At 43.6% G+C, this 25,477-nt stretch overlaps 1 protein-coding gene across 5 annotated transcripts in view; it reads left to right on the top strand.

Annotated features, from left to right (window-relative positions):
• The window catches only part of DPP6 (dipeptidyl peptidase like 6), a 1,137,219-nt gene that overhangs the window by 415,158 nt on the left and 696,584 nt on the right, over positions 1-25,477 (top strand). The window contains exon 1 of one of the 5 annotated variants that reach the window (XM_054687150.2): positions 15,616-15,746. The exons of the other annotated variants lie outside the window; for them this stretch is intronic. Within the exon in view, the coding sequence (XP_054543125.2) occupies positions 15,696-15,746 (51 nt within the window). The 5' untranslated portion in view covers positions 15,616-15,695. Of the gene's footprint in view, positions 1-15,615; positions 15,747-25,477 lie in introns of those variants that run through there. 5 annotated transcript variants of the gene reach the window in all.

Consider the following 25,477-nt stretch of genomic DNA (forward strand, 5'->3'; position numbering starts at 1 on the left):
TTTAGAAAGGCAAGTTGATCAGGCATATCTGTGCAGCAAATGGTAAGACTCAACTTGAACTAACCTTAGACAAAAAAAACAAAAAACAAAGCAAAGCTGTGGAGTGGCAAGAGCAAGGCTGGCCTTAGGGACAGCGGGATGGGGGCTCAGGTGCAGCTGAGACCCTACCCATACCCCTTCTGATTGCGCTGCTGGCTTCTCCACTTAGGGAATGAGAGGAGACGATCACTTGCTATTCTGAGTCATTTCCTGGGTCTCTGAGTAAAAAAGGAGAGAAGCTTCCTCTCTTCCAGCTTCAGTTTGAAGAGTCTCAGGCAAGAACCTGGTTGGCCTGGTAGAGTCTTATGCCCATCCTTGAAGCAATCCCTGAAGCTGGAGGATACAGTCCTAAGTTACTGGGTGCCATATGGTGGTGGGCGGGGTGGGGTCCATCACCAAAATGGAGCACAGAGGGAGCTAGTATGAATCAGGCAAGCAGTTGGCTCCACTTCCACATGAGATGGCAGCAGGCATCGCTAAGCCTGATTCACAGCACCTGGGCTTAAGTTGCAGCACCGATACGTACCAGCTATGGGACTTTAGAGAGGGCATTTTCTCTGCGTCTTGATTTCCTTCATTTTAAACTGAGGACAATCATATGTAACTCCTGTGATAATTGGGTGTGTTAAATGAATTAATGCATTAGAGGAGTACCTAATACAAGGTAGATGCTTCATTAATGTAAGCTAATATTGTTACTTTTACCATTACTCTTACGGTTATTAATAAGGAGCTATGTATCTTGTCCAAGGTCCTGTAATAGCTAATAAGTAAAAGAGCTAAAATTATTATTATTATTATTATTTGAGATGGAGTCTCACTCTGTCACCCAGGCTGGAGTACAGTGGCGAGATCTTGGCTCACCCCAACCTCTGCCTCCCGGGTTCAAGTGATTTTCCTGCCTCAGCCTCCCAAGTAGCTGAGACTACAGGCATGCGCTATCACGCCTGGCTAATTTTTTAGTAGAGACAGGGTTTCACCATGTTGGCCAGGCTGGTCTTGAACTGGTGACCTCAGGTGATCCACCCACCTCGGCCTCCCAAAGTGCTGGGATTACAGGTATGAGCCACCACGCTTGGCCCCAAAATTCTTATCAGAGTTACAGTGGGAGATATCACACCATGAGCTCTCCTTCTAAGGATGCCCAGGCCCTGAATTCTGGCACCTACCTCGCCTGCATTTTGTAGGTTGCACTGATTTGCTCAGTGGGGCCACAGTCAACAGGCTCTGATCAAAGCCACCCTTGCCGCAGCTGACCCAGCAGCCTGCCCAGCTCCATCCAGGGCTGTTAGCCCATCCTGAAAAGGCCCTCTCTTTATAGACCATTGATCGAGGAGGTCTTTCCAGGCCCTACCTCCTGAAACTCCTCTCTGGCCTAGTATAATATCCCTTACCCTTCCTAACTTTCCTAAGTTTCCAGTCCTAGCTTCCCTCTCCGCCTGCACCTTGGACATGATGATTGACACTGTCACTTGCTTCCCAAAATCAGCTCCCCCATCAGGTCTGTTTTGTTCTCCGTCCTGAAGACAGTGGTCATGACCTCGCCCAACCCTGGGCTGGGGCTCAGCCTCCTGCTCATTACAGGGGCAGACATGCCCTTTGATGTCAGGCCTGAATAGAGGTTCCTTATTTATTACAATTTATTATCCTCCGAATCTGCCTGGGGTTTTGATAGAACCTGGCTGCCAATGGCTTGCCCTGGCCTTTCGTAAACCTCACCATTTCCGCAATGAAACAGGACGCAAGGACTGTGCCCCTGGTATGGGAGGGGAAGGAGGAGAAGCTTGCGTTTACAAGTGAGATATCCACAGACGGGGAACATACTACATTTTTTTCTTCTAGACTAGCCTCTGTGGACTAGTTCATCCTCCATAAGGTTGATATCTTTTTTCCCAAAGCCTGGATTTGCATTGCCTAGAGCCACATTCACGGTAGGAGATGGGTCTTACCAGTGTGACTGGACTCACTTCTTAGCACTCCGTCGGTGGGTGAGTTAGGCTGCAATGAAGGGAGGAGCCACCTTTGGGATTGCGGTGCTGCCCTGGGCACCTCACGCTGCCTTCTCTTCCTGCTGCTCGCTGGTGCATGCTTAGAAAACCCAGTCAGCTTGTTTTGACCTAAAGCAAAAACCATTATTCTCTGAGTTTGTAGGTAAGCTTCCACCCAAAATGTTGTTGTGAGACCTTGGATTTGGTGATCTTGGGCTAGCTGCCTAACTTCTTTGGGCTTCCATTTCTGCTCTATCAGGTAAAGGATTGGGACAGATGATCTTTTATGGCTATAAACATCCAGTGTGCTCCAAGGCCACTGCCAAATGTACGCTTCAACAACGCTAGGAGTGGTTTGCATGATCTCCTAGGCTTGGGAACTCTGGGAGCAGGGATTGTCTGTTCTGTGCCTGGTGCATGGGGGTCATTTAATACACGTCTCGACAGCTGCATAGCCCTTTTGCTCCCTGAGCTGAGAGGACAGAGGAGGATGTTAACAGTCAGTGTCTCAAAAAGCCCTGAGCAAATCTGCTCTGTTCTCAGCACCTCTCAGCACTGCCTCCTTCATGAGTCCTTGCTGGGTGGGTAGGGGGGCTAATTAAGCTTGAGTTTCAAGAACTTGTCTACAAATCCACTTCAAGGGCTCACATGCAAATCAGGCCCTGCTGGCAGCCATTACCATCTCCCACCTGCAGCCCAGGCCTTAGAGGCCAGGATTCACAAGCAGAACAACACCTGCCCTCCGCTGAGAGCTGTGCTGCAGCCCAAGGCCACGTGGACAGGGTGCTGGTGCATTCACCAGCAACACTGTTGAGCTCTCTAGTTTGCAGAAGAGTCCAAGGATCCTCACAAAACCTGTGACAACTGAACAATCCCACCATTCCTATATATATATGATATATACAACCACCATTCCATATGTATGATTACGATTGAAACCGAATATCATTCCTGATTGCAGAGTCTCCAAGACGGTAATTTCTGTCTTAGTGTATTTTCCACTGGTAGTTTTGTTTGTTTTCCTGACTAACGTTATGAAAAAGTATTACTCTCCTGTTACAGATGTACACACTGGGATGCGGAGAGGTGATCTGACACAAGGACAGCCCATGGTCAAGCCCCTTTGACTTCTGTCTCCTGTTGAAAAGGATGTGCCTCCTTCTCACTGAGCCTCATTGCAATATTTGTATAGATTCTGTGCCCCTCCCTCCCTTCCTTCCTTCTTCCCTGCCTGCCTGCCTGCCACAGGTGTTTAATGAACATCAACTATGTGCCAGGGGCTGTGGAGTATTCTAGAAATGAAACAAGGTTCCTGCTCTGAGTTTTTATGTTGACGAGAAGGAAAGGGTGAATAAACAAATACATTAACAAGAAAATATCAAGGAGCGATAAGAGCCCTGATAATTATTTAAGATGAGACTCAGGAGGCAAATGTGACTTGAGCAGCCTGCCCCGCCTCCTGTGTGAAGAAAGGCAGGAAAACATTCCAGCAAGAGAGAATCCCCACTGTTAGAATCTCTGCATGTTGTCATTAGCTGCATAGATCTGCTTGTTGAAACATGAACCAAAACTTTCAATCTTGGTCTGCTTGCCCTGGATAAAGTGCATTTCTGAGTCTTGGACCACAGCTTGGGAAATTAGCAGAGGCAAATGCAATTGTCTCTTCTCAAGTCTTTTTTTTTCTTTTTTTTTTGAGACAGGGTCTTGCTGTGGCCCAGGATGGTCTGCAGTGGTGCCATCACAGCTCACTGCAACCTCCGCCTCCTGGGGTCAAGTGATCCTCCCACTTCGGCCTCCCGAGTAGCTGGGACTACAGGTGCCCACCATACGCTTGGCTAAATTTTGTATTTTTTTGTAGAAAGGGGGTTTTGCCATGTTGGCCAGGCTGGTCTTGAACTTGTGAGTTCAAGCCGTCCAACTGCCTCAGCCTCCCAAATTGCTGGGATTACAAGTATGAGCCACTGCGCCTGGCCCTCTCCCAGTCTTGAGCCCACTGTGGTTGGAAGCTTTAACAGAAAACATTATATGTGTGTCTTCCTCAGGAAATGTATTTTGTTAAAAATCTGTAACTTGAAGGGAATGGTAGGAAAGAGTAGGCTGCTTTTGCATTTAAAACAATGTTAGGAGTGAATCGCTTTCCTGGTGGGTTATGTTAGAATGAATCTCAAACCCTCACTAATTTCTTTCAGAGGAATTTTGGCAAATAGCAATTGTTTCTTGGCCTAATTGAAGTCTTGGTTAATTTATCCCAATAACAATAACATTACCAGTATTTGTATAACAAAAATGGTTTCTGACTGTGCCAGCGTGGGACGAATGAGACTCATCACAATTTGTTTTAGGGATGGAGATTTAGAAGAATGGGTGGAGAACATTCTAAATGGAATCTATGGAAAGGGTTTTTATTCTTAGTGAATTTTGAAGAAGTGACGTAAAGGAAACAGTTTCGTGTAAGCCCTGGCTCCTCCCTCAGGGGCAGCTGGACAAGTCGAGCAGACCCTGGAAGTAAAAGGCAGCCCCGGATTTTTATTTCTGTTTTCCCTTTCATCCTAACAAGGCCGTGCTCTCCTGCTCATCTCTCTCCACTGCCTGGACTCCTCTCTCTCTGCCTTCTCTCTCTGTGTCCTCCCCCTTCTCTGTGTGCTTCCACCTCCCGCTGCTCCCTGCTCTCCCTGTCTCCATTCTCCATCCCTTCTTGCTCTTTGTTGCTGACCAGCTGTGCGACTCTGTGCATCTGAGGGACTCCTCTGGACGTCAGCTGCCACATCTGTGTTATTGAAGGGGACAGACACGGGATTCCTATTCTGGCCAATGCAGACTCACCCTTCCTGCAGGCTCACCAAGGAACGACCACTCAGGGAGAGTGGGTCTGACATCCTGAGAATCACCATGACTTCCCCAAACCAGTGGGACATCCGGGGCCTTTGACTGTGGCTGGGCTGCCTCTGACGGGCGGGACCCTGACACCCACCTTAGCTGTGACAGTTGCTCCATGCAGCTAGTTCCTGGGCACCTGTGCAGTTCCCTTCCACAGGAGGACATTCTGCCCTTTGCCTTCTTTGAGACATGGGTGTCTTGCTTAAGGGGACCAGTTTCCCCCACGTGCCTCTCTACCATCCTTTGGCTATAGGGTATTTTAAACATACAGATTTATTTTCCTTTTCTATTTACAGTTTCCTTTGGGTGAGAACGGAGTGAGTTGGTTATGACCGGGGGACCTGAGTCACACCACTTTGATTAATGCCAGCTCCACCACGCACTAGCTGCATGACTTTGGACAAATTTCTTACTTTCTTGCAGTTCTGTTTAACCATTGGAAAACTAAAATAATAAAAAGAACAACCTTACGTGGTTGGGGAGAAGTAGATACACGGATTCATTACAGTGCATGGCACATTTTATTTTTATCTTGGTTAAAAAATGCATAGCATAGAATTTACCATGTTAACTGTTTTCAAATGTTCAGTTCAGTAGTGTGAAGTAGATCCACATAGCTGGAAACCAGATCTCCAGTGCACGGCACATTTTTATCCGGGAAATACCTCTGTTAGAAATAAATCCTTGGAATTGATACATACACAAAGCCGTCTCTCATCACAAATGATGGAACTAGAAAGCCAAGGCCTATTGGTGTCTGAGAGTCAGCCTGCCCGTGCTCACAGACCTGCCTGGAAAGGTTTTGTTTTGTTTAGAATTTTCTTTTTATCACCATTTCTTCATTACTGCAAGCCTGGCTCTTTGCAGACAAATCGATATCTCCAAGGTTAAACAATTTATTTTTGTATATTTTTCAGGAGACATCGAGTCCCTGTAATGCAAGCAAGTTGCTCATTTCCTGCTTCTCCAGTTCTGTCTTCCTTTTCCCCTCTTCCCCTGCCTCTCTCCTCTCTTCTCTTACCCTCTTTGTTATCTCATCATAATTTCTTCACAGCCCAATTTCTTTCTTTCTTTCTTTTTTTTTGTTTTGAGATGGAGTCTCACTCTGTCACCCAGGCTGGACTACAGTGGCATGATCTCGGATCACTGCAACCTCTGCCTCCCAGGTTCAAGCAATTCTGCCTCAGCCTCCCGAGTAGCTGGGATTGCAGGCCCCTGCAACACGCGCCCCCCACCCCTGTCTAATTTTTGTATTTTTATTTATTTTTAATATTATATTCTATGGAGTCATTTCCCAACTAACATGTCTTATGCTTGAATTATTCTTTATACTTAATACTGCCCATCACATAAAAGACGTTGTCACGAACCCAGTGTTGTTGGCAGAATTTTGGCTCCTATGATCTCTGTCACCTGGTGTCACACCAATGGAAATATTACAGTACCTGGCAAAAGAGACTTTGCAGATGGAATTAAGGTTGGAAATCATCTTGGATTCTCTAGGTGGGACCAGTGTCATGATATGAGCCCTTCAAAGCGACAGAGGAGGTCAAAGCGAGGGAAGGACTCAGTGTGCAACTGGTGGCTTAAGGGAGGAGAAGGCCTGAGAAGGGGCTGGACCCTGGCACCAGCATGAGCTCGGAAGCAGGTTTTGCCCCCACCCCACCCCCAGAGCCTCCAGGAAGAAGTGCAGCACTGCTGAAACTTTGATCTGCACCGCCCCACATCCAGGCCCTGGACAGAAAATACAGCCACTCTATGCTGGATCTGGGACCTGTAGAACTATAGTGGGTGTTGCCTTAAGATGCTCAGCTTGCAGCAATTTGTTTTGGCCGCAACAGAGCACTCCTACACCTACCATTCACTGGCAGATAAGAGCTTAGAACCAAGGCTATTTATTCTTACTGGAGACTGGAGACTTTTTTTTTTTTGAGGCGGAGTCTCAGTCTGTCGCCCAGGCTGGAGTGCAGTGGCACGATCTCGGCTCACTACAACCTCAGCCTCCAGGGTAGCTGGGATTACAGGTGCCCATCACCACACCTGCCTAACTTTTGTATTTTTAGTAGAGACAGAGTTTCGCCATCTTGGCCAGGCTGGTCTCAAACTCCTGACCTCAAGTGACCCACCCACCTCGGCCTCCCAAAGTTCTGGGATTATAGGCATGAGCCACCATGCCCAGCCAGAGGCTGGCTTTTTTTGCCTCAAATGCTTTATGACCAAAACTGTCTATGTGCAGGGTCCCCAGCTGAAGTGGATATGTATTTTGTGTTCATGGAATAGGAGGAAATTAGTTGGTCTTTCAGAAATATGGGACAAGATTTCTTCTTAGAAATGTGCCCTAAGCAAGTGAATTGAGTAAAAGTGTGGATTCTGAGTCCCTGCTCCTTGCAGAGGACTATCTGGAAATCGGTTGCATTCTCAGGAAAATAATTCAGAAGTGCAGTATCCTGTGGACCACTGCATATTTCCTGAATCAGTATCTTTGTGGATATGGGAAGGGGATGTAAGTATATTTTTGGTGAGCGCCCAGGCAGTACATACAAACATTTGAAACCCACTGCTGTGCTCCAGTGTTTTTTAAACAGCTGGTTGAGACCCATTGAATCATGAAATCAGTGTAGCCAGACCATCGTTTAAAAAAATTAGAAGTGCATAGAAAAGAAAAGGTAATGTTATCAGAATGTCTTGCAACATGGTAAGGACAAGTGTGTTTGGTGAAACTTTTGTTTCAATGTGTGTGTTTTCACTATATGTGTCTGCGTATGTGTGTGTCCAGAGTCACCATGTAAAATGAGCAGGAATATTTCAGAAGCACTGCTCTTGTCTGATCTTGCAAATCTCAAGCCTTTGTCCTGGACTCTCCAATGCGCTGGGTCTCTGATCAACCCTGCCCTGACCACCTGCGTGGCCTGCCTTGCCTTATGGCGACCCTGGGAAGAGTTGAGCAGGCAGCGTGTGCCTGGGGCTTTCAGGGACACACTTCCTTCCATTCGGGGACCTGTGAGTATGTCAGTGGAAATCTTTTTTTTTTCTTTTTCTTTTTTCTTTTTTGAGACAGGGCCTCAGTCTGTCGCCCAGGTTACAGTGTGATCCTGGCTCACTGCAGTCTTCATCTTCTGGGCTCAAGCCATCTTCCCTCCTCAGCCTCCCGAGTAGCTAGGACTACAGGCACGCACCACCACACCTGGCTAACTTTTGTATTTTTTGTAGAGATGGAGTCTTGTCATGTTGCCCAGGCTGGTCTTGAACTCCTGGGCTCAAGCGATTCTCCCAACTCGCCCTTCCAAAGTGCTGGGTTTACAGGCATGAGTCACTGCACCCAGCCAAAATAATTTTCTATTCGCTGGGGAGTAAAGTTGTCTTTGCATCTCCTGCACAGATATACACAAGAAATATAGGCAGGTGCTGGCTACGGATGCATAGAAATGGATGGCTTCAATACAAGGTTTTTGGTTGATGTGGAACAATATTACCGCATAGATAAAGAAGCCACTTCAAAATTAGCTTTACCAATGAGATATGGTAAAAAAAGAAGCGTAAGTGATGAAAACTAAAGAGACATATGACTGTAAGTGTTAAGACTTGAAGGAAATAATAAAAGCCAAACTGCATCTCTGATTTTAAAATATGGGAGTCATAATAAATCAACAGAAAGGATAAAGGTATGCTGAGGAAAGCCAAAGAGGAGTGACCACTGTTGGTCACCAAACTGCTGGCTATTTGCAGAAGGGCCTGAGGCCCTGACCAGAGACTTGTGCTCAAGTCAGCATAGTTTGGGCTCATTGGAATATGTGATGCTAACGATGTCCCCCAGAAGAGTATTGTGTTCCTTCACGCACTTTTTAAAATAATCATCTGTGATATGAAAATTTGGACTGGTCTTGAAGGAATGAGTCCTCTCCTTACCCAGGTTTCTTTGTGATGTGAGGCAATGATGGTAATAAGAATGGTACTCCAGTACTACGAGTAATACGGTACTTTGATAGCGCACTAATGCACGGCATTGGCAGAAGGCTCATGGCGGATGTGAAATTAAACGCTTCGTATAACCCATAGGCGATGTTGTTGTCTTTGTCATGGACAGGGGAGAAACATGAGGCCCAGAGAGGTAAGGTGAGCACTCCCTAATAGTCAGCATCGGGTGAGGCAGGAACACTGTGGCCCTGAGTCCCTGAGATTCAGGGCTTTTCCCATGAAGCCAACCCACTGGTCACTGAGTGGTTCCACTCCTTTCACCAACCAGGATACTTGAGAAAGCACTTGGGGTGACCCAGAGCTGGTCCAGATCAGGGGAGTCGGTTGTAAGTTGTCATGACACTTCATCCTTACAGAAGGTGGAAGTTACTCATTTCTGTTCAATGAGCTTTGAAGAACAAAAGGTCACTGCTAATTTGAAGATGAAACCTTTATACCAACAGCATCCTCCAGTTACTATAGAAAACTTAGCATCCGCCATTTGCTCAGGAAGCAAAGAAGTCGCTGTTGAGCAAACCCTGAAATAACCAAGGCCTCCAGGCCCCACACGTCTTTTAAGGTGCTTTCATGCTGACCATCTTTTTTTTTTTTCCTTCTATCTTCAGCCCCTAACCACAAAGCCAAAAACCACAAGAAGGCAGAAAAGTACAATAAATGGGTTTTCTCTACCCATCCCCAGCAATCGTTTCACAGTTTTATTAAGTTGGGGATTCTTGAAAAAAAAAAAATCCTGAAAAAAAAACCAATTCTAGTTTAGGATCCCTCTTCGAGTGCTCTGCAACATAGGCGAGAGAAGTAAAAACACGTTCCATTGAACACAGAGCCTCAGACACAGACGTCTGTCTGTTGGAAGGAAGTCACTGACTATGGCTTTATGCTGAAATACACAGATCACGTTTATGTAGGATTTTATCATTTGAAAACATCCCTGCTCAGAGATGATCCTGCCTCATTCTGCAACAGCCTTTTGCAGTTTACATGGAAGGATTCAGATTAGGAGGGAGAAGTTGAAGAGCCTTTAGACTAGAGGCAGCAGGAGGAGGAACAGCCTCAGATGGGGGAGAGAGGAGAAGTTGGCGTGTCCACCACTAGCAAAGATCTGGGTGCTGCTTCAAGATAGAACCCAAGGGAAAGTGGCAGGGTCCCAAGGGGAATGTTGAGTGAGGCTCTCACTGGGGGAGGTCCCAGATTCCTGGCCCCCAGCCCCTCCAAAGGGTTATGAGTCCCAGGATGGCCCAGAAGCAACAGGGCTGACACACCTTAAGGAGCAATGCAGGCTGAAGAAGTTCCTGCCACTGGTGACACATCATCAGAATTCCCCTTTCCCTGGGCTGTGGCTCTGCATAAACTCACAGGACTGCAGACCAGGCCTGGAGGAGATGACCCCAGAGAGGAGGAAGACTGAGTGTCCTGCCAGCCTGTTAGAACTCAGCATTGCATTCAAATTCTAGTTGCTCTAAAGAAAATTAGGAAATGTGATATTTCTTGCACACCTGAATTTGTAGGCTACATGCAGAACAAAGGACAAAATGAGAGTCCAAGAAGGAAGTGCAGTGCTTTAAGGGTTGAGTGAATGGAGACTGAAGGGTATTTAACGGGCCATTGGCATCAAATTAGAAAGTATGGGTCTTAGGATTTCTTTTACATTAGAAGACTTTGGGCTGAATATTGATATTCTAGGGATAAATTCTTGATAACCTAAAATTCAGCCCTCATACAAAGCAGTGATTGTGATTTCATGAATGTTGTCCCTGAGAAACGAGTGTCTGGCATGAGCTCCCCATGTCTGGACCACCAAGCTGATACCAATAATGGCTGTTGCTTCCTTTTCCCCTACATCAAAACCTTAGGTTTGCTTCAGGCTTATGGCCTTGGTCATCCTAGGAGTCACCAACTTGCTATGAGAAGCTGGCCTGATTTTGCGTCACTTTCATCTTTGTAAAGTATAAACACAACATGTGAGGTTGTTAATTTTCAGTGCACTGCCCCATTCTGTAGCGTTCTACTTTGTAAATGACATTGAGCATATACACTTTCCACCATTGTAGTAAGCCCAACATTCAGTGAAGACAGATGCCTCCATTTATTTAAAAAAAATCAACACATTATTAATTTTAATGCAATTTAAGCTAAAAATGACCTGACAATTCTTGGTTTACCAACAACCTCTTTTAAAAATTGAGACTCTCATAAGAGGATTTCGGTTTAAAAATGTTGAAAGGCCTTTTTGTACAGAAACAGAATGAAGTACAGGATATATTTAAAATGTGGCTAATTAGCAAAATATTTGTGGTGGCTCATGCCTGTGATCTAAGCACTTTGAGAAGCTGAGGCAAGTGGATCACCTGAGGCCAGGAGTTCAAGACCAGCCTGGCCAACATGGTGAAACCTTGTCTCTACTAAAAATACAAAAATTAGCCAGGCATGGTAGTGCGCACCTATAATCTCAGCTACTCGGGAGGCTGAGGCATGAGAATCGCATGAACCCAGGAGGTGGAGGCTGCAGTGAGCTGAGATTGCACCACTGCACTCCAGCCTGGGCAACAACCCGGGAGATAGATAGACAGATAGATAGATTCTCTCTCTCAAAATATATATATAAATATATATATGTATAAATATATATATTTATATATTATATATAATATAGATATATATATTTATATATAATATATAATATAATATAGATATATATTTATATATTATATATTATATATAATGTGTATATATATTATATAAATATAGATCTATAAATAAATATATATAGAGAGAGTATATATATGTTTATGTATATATTTAGAGAGAATATATATATATTTGAGTTTATATTATTATTTTTAAGATTTCAAAAGCCTTGCCCTTAAACACTTAGATCCATGAATATCCCGTTTTTACTAATGTGGGTGATGAAACTTCAAATGACTTGGGAAAAGATATTCTAGGAATGACAATCTTTTTTTAAAAAAATTCTTGCTAGGAAGAAGTATCAGAAACCTCCATGTTCTTACCCATATTTTCAGTGATTAACAGTTTCTTGTGATGCAAGTTTTCTCCACAGTTTGTTTCCAGGGTTACAAATCCATCATGCCTACCTTTTCAAAATCACATAAATTCAAGTTCACATTATTTTTATCAGCCATCAATTAAATATTAATCAGCTTTTCTTCATCTTTAGCCTATAGGTCTTACTTACAAGACTCTTTAAAGAGGAAATACTAGAAACCCTGCCAGTTCAATCCCCTGGCTTGGAATAATTTTGTCAGCAGTACTGACTCCTGTAGCTATCTGTGTTGCTTAACTTGCGACTTCTCTTAAGTGGAAAGTTGAAGAGCTTTAAGAGTATTAACTTGCTTTGTTTCCATATTGACATGATCAACAGGCTACCCACAGATCTGATGCATTTCAATGCCCAAACACAAGAGCATGCCCCTGGAAAACTGCTGATTCTGAGTTCCAGTAAAGCTTTAAGCTCCTGAGATTATGACCATTTCTTTATTTTGGTTTTCCACTCGTAGAAACTGTCTTTCAGATAAGAGAGGAACACTACTGTCCAGAGAGTGGTGACAAGGCATCATGGGAGAGGTGCTTAAAAGTCTCCCCAACCGCCCCATCATACTTCCTTGCAAGAGCCAGCTCTGGTGTCAGAAATTCCCCAGTGTTCTGCTGGTTTATGTAAGACATGACCCTCTCCAATGTGAATGCCTCTGTAGAGAGAGCCAACCGATGACGGCCTTAAATAAAGATCCTGAAACTCCTGTCCTCTTCATTCAGCCAGAGAGGAGCTGAGCTCACAGCCCTAAACTATTCATTTCTACCAATGGCAGAAAGTGTATAGCCCATTTTTATATGTTTAATATGTAAGGCAGCATAATATTAGTTTAAACACACTCATTTGGACCCCTTATCTCTCTGTGTGTGTTTAATTTGTGTCTTTTGCCATTTTAAAAACTCTTGAGGTGTGGTGCACTCATGAAAATGCATCTCTCTCTCTTTTTTTTTTTTTTTTTTTTGAGACAAAGTCTCTGTCACCCAGGCTGGAGTGGTTCAGTGGTGCAATCTTGGCTCACTGAAACCTCCGCCTCCCTGTTCAAGTGATTCTCCTGCCTCAGCCTCCTGAGTAGCTGGGATTACAAGCATGTGCCACCACACCCAGCTAATTTTTGTATTTTTAGTAGAGACGGGGTTTGGTTTCACCATGTTGGTCAGGTTGGTCTCGAACTCCTGACCTCATGATCTGCCTGCTTTGGCATCCCAAAGTGCTGAGACTACAGGTGTGTGCCACCGTGCCTGGCCGAAAATGCATCTCTTAATGGTCTTGAGGACTGAGCCCTATGGCTGGCAGTCTGGGCTGTGGATGTGTGATCCTGCTTGGGTTTAGGAGGATGAACAAGCTGAACTTCTCACTTAGGAAATTGCAGAATACCATTGCACACTGAAACCTGTACATTTATTTTGGGATAATTATGGATTGCTAAGGGGGACAGAAATTAAGGCCATAACTCTACACATTGTAACCACCAGGATCGCCTAGGTAACAGCTCCAAGATCTCCAGGGCTCCAAGAAGAAGGGTTTATTTCTCAGTCTTGCCACATGCCCATTGCTGACCTACCAGGGGGCTCTGCTGTCCCCCTCCTCATGCTGGTTGCCATGCCAGAGGAAAGAGAGCTCTGGAAGGTTTTATGTCGGGGCTGTTCAAGCTGCTCATGCCAAAGGGATGCTGCTTCCTTCTAGAACCTGTTGACAGGTCACCCAGTTCCTTCTGGCCATAGCAACCAGGAAGGATAAGGTAACATGTGCCCGGGGGAGGTGGGCTGGAAATGTTTGGCAGCCAGCACTGCTCACACACAGATGTCAAGAGATGATTTTCACTGGACAGAAAAGCCAGCAGCCTTTCTGGAGGTGAAGTATCCTCGGTCTTCATGACTAGGAAGAGGCTTTGTGCTGTGTCTCTCTGTGTGCTATTAATATGTGAGCCAGTGCATTGCCCTAACCATCAACTCCATCCTGCTTCCTCATCAAGAGAAAAATGCAAAACCACCTGCTGTGGGATGGAGAAGATCAGCGCATTCCCCAGGAGGCACTGCTTTCCCTTGCCCTCACAGCCTGGCCTTTGAATATTCTCCCAGAAATAGGTTCTTGGTTCTCATTCTCCTTTCCTGAGCCCTCCTTTCTCACTTCTCTTCCCACTCTGTGCCCTGGAGTGCCTTCCTGTAATTCAGAGCTGGTGTTCTTTTGGGGGATTTCTCTTCATGATTGAGATGAGACTGTCTAAGGGGCTAATGTCACCCATTTCAGAATTCACTTCCCGGATAAGGATTCTTCATAGCTGTGTTAAGATTTTGCTGTTGTTGAGTCCCCAGCTGGCTAGTGCTCTTGGCCTCCATCACTTTTCTCTTCCTCCTTTCTTGCCCCCTTTGGTTTCATGAATCTGATTTTTTCTCAAGTTTCGACTCTTGCCTCTGAGCCACCTTTTCAGTGCATGACTTTCACTGCCCTAAAATAACCTATAGCAAGAAAATCCCAAAAGAACAGTGTTCATTCACTGCTTCTAAGTGACAATCAGAACTTCTTTTAAAGACAGCATGTTATTATAATCCATTACAATGAAAAACAGAAGGTGCCTGGGTGAGTTGAAGTAATTGTTTAGATGTGGCTCCTGATCTTTTTAAAAGGTCTGCATGTGAACTAAACACTCTAAATATGTCCAGTCCCTCCTGTCAAATTCCTGTAAGGGCAGAATCACCTCGGGGAGTGGTTCTTCCGGAGTGGTGATTGACATGCAAAGTGCTGTGCAGACAGCCTCAGCATTCACTGGGGTGTCTTCCTTCCTCCCCTCCTCCTTTCCTTCCTCCATGACTGAAGGCTTGCGTGGTTCCCACACCCTGCTGGGCACTGATCAGGTTCTAAGATCTGCCTTCGAGGAACCCACAGCCTCATGGAGAGAACGACAGACAATTAGGTCACCACAACACCGGATAGAAACCCCACAGGCGCAGTCAGTGCCTGCCTGGCTCACACTTTCATACCCTAGAGCCAGGACTCCAAAACCATGTGTCCAATGAATTACTCAGCACCGGGACTGTCACAGAAGTGAGTGTAAAGAACTGTGGGTCATTCTCTCTGCATCGTGCATTTCTCTGACAGGGGCCCTGCACTATTTGCGGAGGCATCTGTAGATTTATTTCTTAATTGCCTAAACCACTCTGAAATACCTGTCCATTCCCTTAGCATAAGATTAAGTGGATAATGGCCAAATCTCTATTTTTCTGAGCAGCCAAACTTTGCGGTCAGCATTTAGCCTTTATCCACAAACATGGATAGGAAGCCCTGCCCCTGGGCATGGCAGACGGGCAGGACCAGCCAAGAAGCAGGGACCAGCCCAGGCACAGTGAGGACCCTCAGCATCAGGCAATGATTTTGAGTTGAGATAATGGTTAGTGTCTGTGTTTCTCAGAGCAGGATATGATCTTTAATCTAGGATGCAAAGCCCATGTGAGGTAAGAAAAAGAATGTAGAACCATTTGGAAAACGCCCATTTTTCCCCTGGGAGGCTGAGTAGGTCAGGGGGATCCGCTGGCAGGGGGTCCTCTCCACTCCCCTCTGATTCCCAGAGGCCGAGAATGTCGTGTTCAGCCATTGGTTACTCTGTGCTGCACGGTGAAGTCTGTGGTTGTTGGTAAGCAGCGTAAAAGCCAGGGAGTGTCTGCTGCAAGAATCCCTGGGCATCACGTTGCTTCCGACACTGGTCTGTGTGAGTCCCACAGACGTCCTAGCAGCTGCAAGGGGCACACACCTCCGACCTCCGACCGGCAGGGATGAATGCTTCCAAAGTGCCCGGAGTGAACAGATTAAAGCAATTTTGGAGGGTGAGTAAAAGGATACAAATCAACTTACTGAACAAAAAGAAAAAGTTTAATTTCTGGAAAAAAAAAAAAAAGTAGCTGACCTGCAGTCTGAGATGTGCTGAGAGATACACACATTATCTTACAAAATTTCTGCGGGGAGGTTCAGTCGTGCCTGTTTGATGCCTTACTAAATGTTGGGAATCTAATTTTAACTGATCTGCAGCAGAAGCAATCAGCAGCCAGCTCTGTGTTGGGTGTTTACTCAGAGCAAAAGTTTTCTGGGAAAGGCAGTTTAGCATCTGAGCCATGGTGCGATGGTTAGCCATATTTATGACCACTCATGCATCAACCAGCATAGTCTGATCTTAGCCTCCGGGAGCCGATTTAAGTGTTGAATGTGATGGCTAATAGATAGAATTCTGAAAATATGTGTATATATGTTTTCCTTCAGACTCTCTAGTCTCTCAGAAGCCCTATCTAACTAGAAGGACAAAAGAAAATCTCAGTCTTTGTATTGTACTGGTAAAGCATTAGAATATACTAAGGCAATTGTAATCACAAAGCATTCAAATGTATGGTACGCATTGTAGGCTATTAACATAATCCTGTGTAATGAGAAGATCAGCACCAAGCTAGCCTAATGGCAGACAGCTTCTGGGGTTTCAATTTTTGCCTGTATTCACAGAATAGTAAAACCTCTTGGGAATTCATTGCTTTTTTTTCCAGTTGTCAGAAGCTAGGCTCTGTGCAACAAGTAAAGAATTCTTTCCTGAATAGTTACTCTACTTGGGATTCAGGGAGATGGTAAATGTCCACGCTGCGTATCAATATCAGAGTCCATTCCATCAGTGCTTAGGGTCTAGAAAGGAATGGATGATCCTGAAGCCGATGTTCAGTGATCCCTCACACTTGTAATGCAGGGCTGGAATAACGTGATGGGTAGGTTTCCATCTTGGTTGAACATTTTATGATTCTATGGTTTTCTTTCAATGCTAGGATTGTCATCCTGATCGTTAGACATCACTTTAGTCGATGAATAAACAGCAAGCAGTGAGCGCATCTAATACATTTCTGACAATAGATCGACAGCTTTTCTTTCTCTCTGTTGCTCTAAGTCATTTGAGAAAAGCCTGCGGTTACAGATATTCTTTGTCAATTACTTCTGGAATCCCCATATCTACTCTTTTAGGCTTTTAAAGATGAGATAATATGAGTATGCTAGTAATTTTGAAATTACTTCTTAAGCAAGGTTCTGCATTCACTGGGTAGAACCAAAATAATGCCTTTCCAAATTAAAGCATGTCTATAGTATATAAGCGGGTATTTCTTCTGAGTAAGCAAGAAGATATTAAAAACATTGAAATGATGGAACTCTGCAGAAGAACCATATGATGCATGCACAACTCTAGGCTGCATTGGGACAACCAGCCATGTTTGGGTTTGGGATTAGCCTCTTGGTCTTGTGCAAGTTGCTTAGTGCCCTGTATTACCCATCAGTGAAGTGAGTGGTTCCTCCCAGCTCTGAGATTTCATCTGAGCAGCATGGAAAACAGTAGATCATTTTCACCAAATATCTGTGTAGATAGGGACTGGGAACATCTGATTAAATGTGTTGAGTGTCACATTTTCTAGATGTTAGAGGACTCTGACAGTGTCTTGTTGAAATCATACTTGGGTCTGGCTCTGGACTCTAAAAAGCTCTTCCTTAATGACATCAGTTGTGATGGATCAGAGTGACTTGTAGATATGGTGATGAACAAAAGACTAGTTTTTATTTTCTCTTTCACAGATGAAAGCTTATTTTAGCCACTGACATCTCCGAATGATCTGAAAATGTACTGCATACAACACCTCAAAGTTTCAGATGGACACTCCCTCAGCTGTATTTGGAAGGGAGGCCCCAGGGGCCCCTTGGCATCCTCTGAGAGATGTTCTTGCAGACGCACAATGCACACAAGTGCACAGAGGCAACTGACTTGGGGTCCCAAGCTAGTAGCACACAGGCATGGCCTGAGTACTCAGAGGAGGACTCCGGTGGATATGAGCAGACACCCAGGGTTTCACTTGTCACCAACACAGTCCAGATGATGAAGCAAATACTCAATACTCCGAAGAATTCCTTAATTATTTAGGAAATTTAAATGGGTGATATAATTACTCGGTTGTCTCAATTCTGAATTATTCATTCTGTTTTTAATGGTAGTTTGATGCTAGTAACTCCAGGCTATTATTAATAATTTTTTAAAAAATCAGAAGTAGATTAGAAAACAGTTTCAGAGGAAGGATTTAAAAGCCTCTTAATGGAGGAGTGGCTATGCGGCATTGCATTCAAACAGCCACAGCTGAAGGCTAACTGGGCTTCCTCCAGGCTGTCCTCCTTCCTGAGCCAGTTCCCGTTTGGAGTCTGGGCTGGAGGGAGCTCCTGGCAGTGCCATGACTCAGTCTGGTGAAAAAGCCTGTGTGTGTTCAGGCTGACTTTGAAGAAGGAAGCACCTCTAATGATCTGCAGCCAGGGTGGCTTTGAAGATGATAAGCATAGAATTTCAAGAACTGGACTTTGGGTACTCGTATGAAATGGAACATTATTATACCACTAATTTGTTCTCTTTAAAAAACAGTGAGAGTCTTCTCATGGTTTTGGTAGTCTCTATTTATTTATATATTTTTATTGGTAGCAAGTGGGAATAAGAGCGCAGTTGTTTAAACAAACCCAAGACCATTCTACTTGCTGTGGCTGGAAACTGAAGAGTATTGGAATCACTGTTTTAAGTGGCTTTGCTGTTTAGACTGAATGTGCACGAGAGCCAAATGACTATTTGATTTCACTAGAAAAATCTGTAAATCTGGTTATTGGATTCTGTGTAAAGCCATTGAATTCCACAAATGTTAGCCCACAGAGATCTGTGCACTGGAAGAGCTCCTTTAGATTTACAACAGCAAGAAAAATAGGTTTGCTTTCCTCTATGCTCTCTACTGTTAGTTACAATGACATGAAACAACCCAAGTTTGAATATTTAAGAGTAGCCACAATCACGAACGGCAGTGTGATAGAACCGAGCAATGAACAGGATGTAAGAAATCCTGGTTTAATCCTATCTTTCCTATGGTTTTGCCCAAAGTGGTCACTTCTCCTCCCTAAGCTTCAGTTTTTCTCACCTGTAAAATTGGGGAAGAGGGTGTCGATGAAATCAGCATGATTCTGCATGTCAGTAGTACATTATTATCTCCTAGAAAGCTTTAAAAAAAAAACTTCTGATGCCGAGACTCTAACCCACTCTAATTAAGTCAGAGACACAATGGATGAGGCCCGGGATATCAATACATGCTCAGTAAAGCTCACCAGGTCATTCTGATGGGCATCTAAAGTTGAGAACAGTAGAACCGTCTGAAGGTCTCTTCTGGCTCCAACATTCCGTACATGAAGATGCTAATGGCTCTTTCTCAATGTCAGAGCACGATGCAGATCGTCTTGTGGTCGTGGTGGTTCTCTTGACTCTTCTGGTCACGCGTAAAGACCGGGAGTGGAAGGCAGCACCTCAGCAGATCCAAAGGCCTTGAACACCCCACAGTGACTTCCCAAGCTAGAGACTGTGAGTGTACTTGGTGTGGACAAGGCATTCGGGAACCACTGAATTAAATGAAATGGGATATTTTTATTCTTAAGAGCAGTGAACTCTACTTTCAAGGGGATGAAACAAGTGAAAAAAATACTTTCCCCCCCAAATATATTTGTCTTGGCTACACCGAGGTCTAATCAGATTTTAGGTATACAAAGATTAATAAGACACAGTCCTTATCTTAATAAGACATAGTCCTTATCTTAAATTAATTTACAATCTAGTAGGGGTGAGGGACAAATTACTATCTAGTGGGGGTGAGAGACAAATAGTAACTGTGTAATGTGGGGGTCTCTAAGTCTGATATTGCTTAGCTATGCGGTTTTCTAGTCTCAGAAACTTGGCTAATGAATTCAAAACTGGAAGGAGGACCCCTAACCCTGTCATTTGCCCAGTTAAGGTAGTTGAGTTTTGCAAGTGAGCTTTTCATTATGCTTTCCATATTTCTTTGAAACACAAAGGTATCTAATAAACCCACACAACCCCACACCTGTACACACAGAGACTCTGGTATTGCGAAGTGTTTACACTGATGTGCAGCAAGCCTCTGTGTACTTAAATATGCAAACCTATATTTACATATTTCGATAAAAGAACAAAATACAATAGGATACTTCATCAGTCATGACACAAAGGTGAAAACCACTGTCAACTACTTGTGAACCTCTTATTCTATCCTTAAGCATCTGGAGGCAGCTTGTGTATTAGAATTATTGAGCCTCCGTGTCCCAGATTTGTGTCAGAACCTATCCTTATCCAAGACTTCTTCCGACCAGGGAGAGAAACGATAGCCTGGGTGTTTGTGTTCTTTGCAGCTCTGACCAGGTAAGACTAGTTGTCTGTAGGTCTCCTTCTTGCGTTCTGTGGGTCTCCCTGAAACCATTTTCTGCAGGTTGTTAGGAAGTAGGGAAGGCTATTTTAAAATTGCTAATCCAAAGAGGAGGTAAGACGAGATCGTGATACCTTTTCCCCCAGGGACTAACCACACAACCAGCCAACCAGGATAGTTTAGTAGAAGAAGCATCAACAGTGCTACAAATCAGAATTTGAATTTGTATCTTTCCACAACCTAGCTATGTTTGCTTGGGCAAATTTCAACCTGCCTGAATCAGATATCCTCCAATTTAAGATGCAGCTGGTAATACCCCTACATAGTGTTTGGAGGTGAAGATTAAATTTAATATTAATACTGTTTATACAGCAGCTATTAAAATAACTAGCACATAGTAGATGTTCAGTTAGTGGTGTCCAAGATGGCTGATCACTGTCATGGGAGGCTGAGTGCACCACTTAGTAAGATGTTTGCTCCTCCAACTCAGTCTCTATGAAGTAGCTCTGTGTGATGTGGGAGAGGTCATGGGGTTGCAGTGGTACATTTGGAAGAAGGAAAAATACTACCTCTTAGACTCTTAATGGAGTAAATGGTGTCATTGCGTAGATTCTCATTAGCCAGTTCTCCCTTCCCTCTCATGCCGTGTCTCTGGGGTTGAGACCAGCGAGGCTATCTTTGTATTTGAATCTCTCTTTGTGGTCTGGCTTGTGTTTGAGTGTATATCTTTGCACACAAACCAGATCAACTGCTTTCAGCTCTGGGAGGAAAGCAAAGAAACAAAATGTGATGCAGTCAAACAATTTAATTTCTCAAAGCTTTATGATTCAAATAACCAACAACATTTTACAGTGAGTCATTTTGATGTCCAGTAACACCACCCATGGCTTCTTCTTTGGCCTTGAATACCGTCCTTTTAGAGAACGTTCTTAGTTTCTTTTTAACCAACAGTCAAAAATTATTAATTTGGCTCTTTATTCATGAACATTAAAAGCTGGAGGTTAATAAATATTTTATGATTGTAAAGCTCCAATGCATATCTGATTGATATGGAGGGATAAAGAATTGAAGGCAAGAGAGGCCTCCTCTTTCCAGAATTTGCAAAATCAATATAACTTGGGCTTTCACTGATATACTAGGTGCATGACTAACATTGGCTAGAGCAGGTGCTGTCTGATGGAATGGCGCTGCCAGGAAACCCTGATGCTGCCCCGGGGAGGTCTCCAGGTGAGTTCGATCATTGCCTCTTTCCCTAGTCTTCCAGGTGAGGTTGGCTGGAATACCCAGGGGAGGAAAAGAGAGCGTTTATATAACACCACCAGCCCCTCTAGTAATGTCAAGATTTGAGAGAAGTATCTAGTAGCTCTTCCTTCTCAAAAGGTGATGGGTTCCTGGGCTACAATGTATTTTTGAAAAATCATATCTCAATCTTGGAATAATAAGCAGGCAAGTCTGTCAGTTAAAAGGTACTTAAGTATATGATTTAATTCATATTATGTAATTTTTTTCTGCAAATATGCTCAGGAACTCAGCTGCAGTGTTGGTTTTCTTTAAAGATTTTTTTCCCTTTCCCCTAGTGAACCAGAACAGATTCTTGGAGCTTGCTATTGATTACGCAGATGGATGGGTCTTTCTGAGCTAGGAGGAGAGAACTAGGATAAATAGAGTCTATTTTTTTTCCAAAAGCCTGAAAAGCCCATGAATTCACCTGGTATTCTGGCAAGAGCTGTTACTTCTTAAAGCAAAAAGAGCGTTGAATAGGTTTTTCATAGGATGGCCCTTCAAATAACTACTCCTAGCCAACAAAATATTTTAGAAGCTTGCTTTGCCATGTGCTCTCGTAGGAACCTAGAAAATTTCTATTATCAGCTGTTTTCAAAGAAAATATTTATTTTCTTTTTATTTTATAAAAGGAAAAGTTAATTCATGAAATATAAATAAATTCTCAGATTGGCTATTATTTGCTTAATAGCCAATAATAAAAGAGCAACTGCTATTGATTGCAGAGAAAGTCAGTGAACAACTTTGTGAATCAGGGGTCTGTTGATAGCTTATTGTTAGGGGAGTAATTTGCGAGGTTGAGATGCTATGCTCTGACTGCTGATGCCATTTTCTGCAAACGTTGCCTGAGCCAAGTCACTGACTGGCAGGGCTTGTGTATGTGAAATACAAACATACTTGTAAGATTTATAAACGATTACGTGGTCACGGGCATCTTAATGGAAAGAAGACTGCTAATCATTGACATTGAATATGTAGAGAACACTTCTTTTGTAGGCAGATAGACTTATTAAGGTATCTTGAGTAGTTCTTTAATCACCCTGTCTCTGTTGCCTTATTTATAAAATAGTGATAAGATTACTTAACCTGTTAAAATTTTGTGAGAAATAAATGAGATCATAAGTGCAATGTGCACACACAAGGCCTGTCACTTCTGAAAAAAATGTTGGTTTCCCTTTTCCCCTGTGTGGAGACCAGCCTGCATTTACCCTTTAGCTGAAGCATCTAGGCCAAGGTTGTGTGTGCTCAGTGCATAGCTATTGAATGAGGAATGGGTAGAAGATTGACTGAATGAATGAATGAAGCTAGCTTATGTTCAATAAATATCTACATTAGCATTTATGGGTGAACCCTGAATCAGTTAGGAATGCATCGAGTCTGTTTCTAACCAGGCTGCCTCATTACTGATATTAACATTTATATTCCCTGAAAGCATCAGGGAATCAGGAAAAGATTCTTTCCCATGTTGTTTCTGTTCTTACCTGGCCTTCTTTAGGGACATGAACTTCAGGTAGTTCTGGCTATTAGCCACTGTACATAGACATTACATATGCATTGTTTGTTATTCTCCTTTGAATTTAAGATTGCTCTTTGACTAAGAAAGTAGAGTGTTTCCACTCTATAATTTATCGACTAAGAAAAAGAGGCAGGAAAAAAAAAACCACACACAAGACAAACATTTAACCTAAGGCTTTCAGGGGACAAGTGCTGGTGGATTTCTGTCTCTTAATGCTTGAGTATCTTCCTGTTTTAGCTGCACGAGTGATGAAAGTGAGGTGAAGACTGATATAAAGGCACCTTTTAGTTCAAGATGCCTTGTCTTGGCAAAGATTTTAAGATGAAACAAGGTCTCCGACTGAGCAGGCAGTTATCATTAAATTTCGTTTTCCCATTGAATTTCCATTTTTTCCCAATTGTACAACGTCTTGATAGCATCACTGATTCCTCATGAAAATACATATTTTCTACTTGATAAAGCCACCTACAAATAACTTCTCCCATCCTCCAAATCCCACAAATGTGATCCCTACTACAATTAGCTAACACCTAGTCACTAGTTAATCTGGTAGACCTTCCAGTTCCTTCACTGTCTCTTGGTTCCAGGTATTGCACCAGCACTGCAGAGGCAATTAGGGCAGAGGCCTTAATAAGGCCTCCACTGAACTTAAAGCCAGGCATAGGGAATTGGTGAAAGAAACCATAGTAAGGTGTGAGAATTGCCAGATTAAGACAGGGATAAAGTAGTCTTGAAATATCCAAACAGAACACTTACTTTTGCCCAGAAGGCAGAAGCTTGAGGAAGGCCAAAAGAAGGAGATATTTCAATTAGATGCTTTTATAAATGAACTTTAAAAATCCCCATATGGGTCAAATGAATTCTAAGTGAAGAAAACGGTGCGGTCTGTGGAATAGAAATATGGAATTTTATAGAATCTCGTGCAAACAGGAATTATTTTACTCCAGCTAGTAAAGCAGGTGTTTGAAGCAGGTGGCGGGGAGTTGGCATGAGGGTGGCTGTCAGTGAGGCCAGAGAAGACCCCAGGCCAGGTGGAACATGTCCCTGTTGTACGGAAGTCCAGAGCTAGTGAGCTGATGCTCATGCATCATTTGAAATAGTAAACATGGAAATTAAGGCATGTGCTGTTCAGGAGGCTCAGTAAATAACATGTAGAGTTAATGCTTCCTGTATACGTGTAGACTTAGGTAAGCAAAGCCTGAGGTTCTTGGGCCTTTTCACTTGCTATTGCCATGGAAGAGCCAACAAACTCTCTCTCTCAGTTCCAGCAGTCCTGGTTCATGGCTATTTACATGCAAATATCAACACCAGATTGAAAACATCAGAGTGATTTTGCTATAAATAAAAAGTACGTTAGACTTTTAGATTTTCTTTGGGATCTGTTAGTGAGCATTACCTGTGCGTGCAGACCTGTGCAAGACATCTTGGAAGTGATAGGAAAAAACAGCATTCTCGTGTGTAGTAGATAGATTCCTATTTTCACACCCTTCTCTAGATGTCTGTCATATGATCTTATATTTTTGAGGAAGCAAGAGTGGGATATCTGTTAGAGCCCCATTTGGGAAAAGAGTAAATAGAGGGGCACAGCTTTTATGGAAGCCCGGAATGATGGATTACATTTTAATAAGGAGAGAAATTTGGTTGCAGGGATACGAATAAGCAGGTTGAATGGAGGGGCAGACTGGGAGGCTGAGTCTCAGGACCGCAGGGCCACAGCAGCACCTGCAGGTGAGAGGTCTGCAGAGAATGGCAGCATGTTTGGAGTGCAGGTGAGGCAGGGGCATGGGGGCTTAGAGTGCTCCTCTTCTCATGGTGGGCTCACATATGTGATGTCTCCCTGTGTTTGGAAGCCTGGGTGACAGGTAGACCACCTGTGAAGGATGGGGAAAGAGATTCCTCACTTCAGTAGCATTATCAAGTTCAAGCACCAGTATGGAAATAGGAAGAAAGCAAAAGTATGTATTCCTCCCGGCTAAGCAGGTTGTGAGAATCCCAGCATCCTTGCACACCCTGGGATGCGCTCACCATAGAGGGGTGTGCGCTGGTCTCAAGGGAAAAACAGAAGCAGGCCTTTTTGAATTGAAGTGCAATTGGTGTAATATAGGCAAAATAACAACTCTTTTCCTAAAGGAACATATCGTGCCCAATTTTAATTAGCTCTGATGAAGTCTAGGAAAATGGGTGACTCGTCAGAGAAGCTGTTAAACTTCAGAGAAAAACTGCCTATAGCCCCAAGGTATTCCTTACTTTGACAAAATTCTTATTTTTCCTTAAGTGTTTGTCACTGTGAGACCCGTCCCATTTCCAGGTGCTGTCACTGTTGGTATAGCTTGAAAAAGCAACATGTTTCCTATGGTAAGGGCAGCTTATGTGTGTTTGCAGGTGCAAGGCAAAGAGACACAAAAATCTAGATGTCAGAAAGAAAATATAACCAGGGGGTGAAATAGAAGGGAATTATCATAAAAATCAAGATGAATTGGTAATGAATCATATGCATATTTTTTTTTAT

Source organism: Pan troglodytes, chromosome 6 (assembly GCF_028858775.2).
Source record: "Pan troglodytes isolate AG18354 chromosome 6, NHGRI_mPanTro3-v2.0_pri, whole genome shotgun sequence".
NCBI classification, from domain to species: Eukaryota; Metazoa; Chordata; class Mammalia; order Primates; family Hominidae; genus Pan; species Pan troglodytes.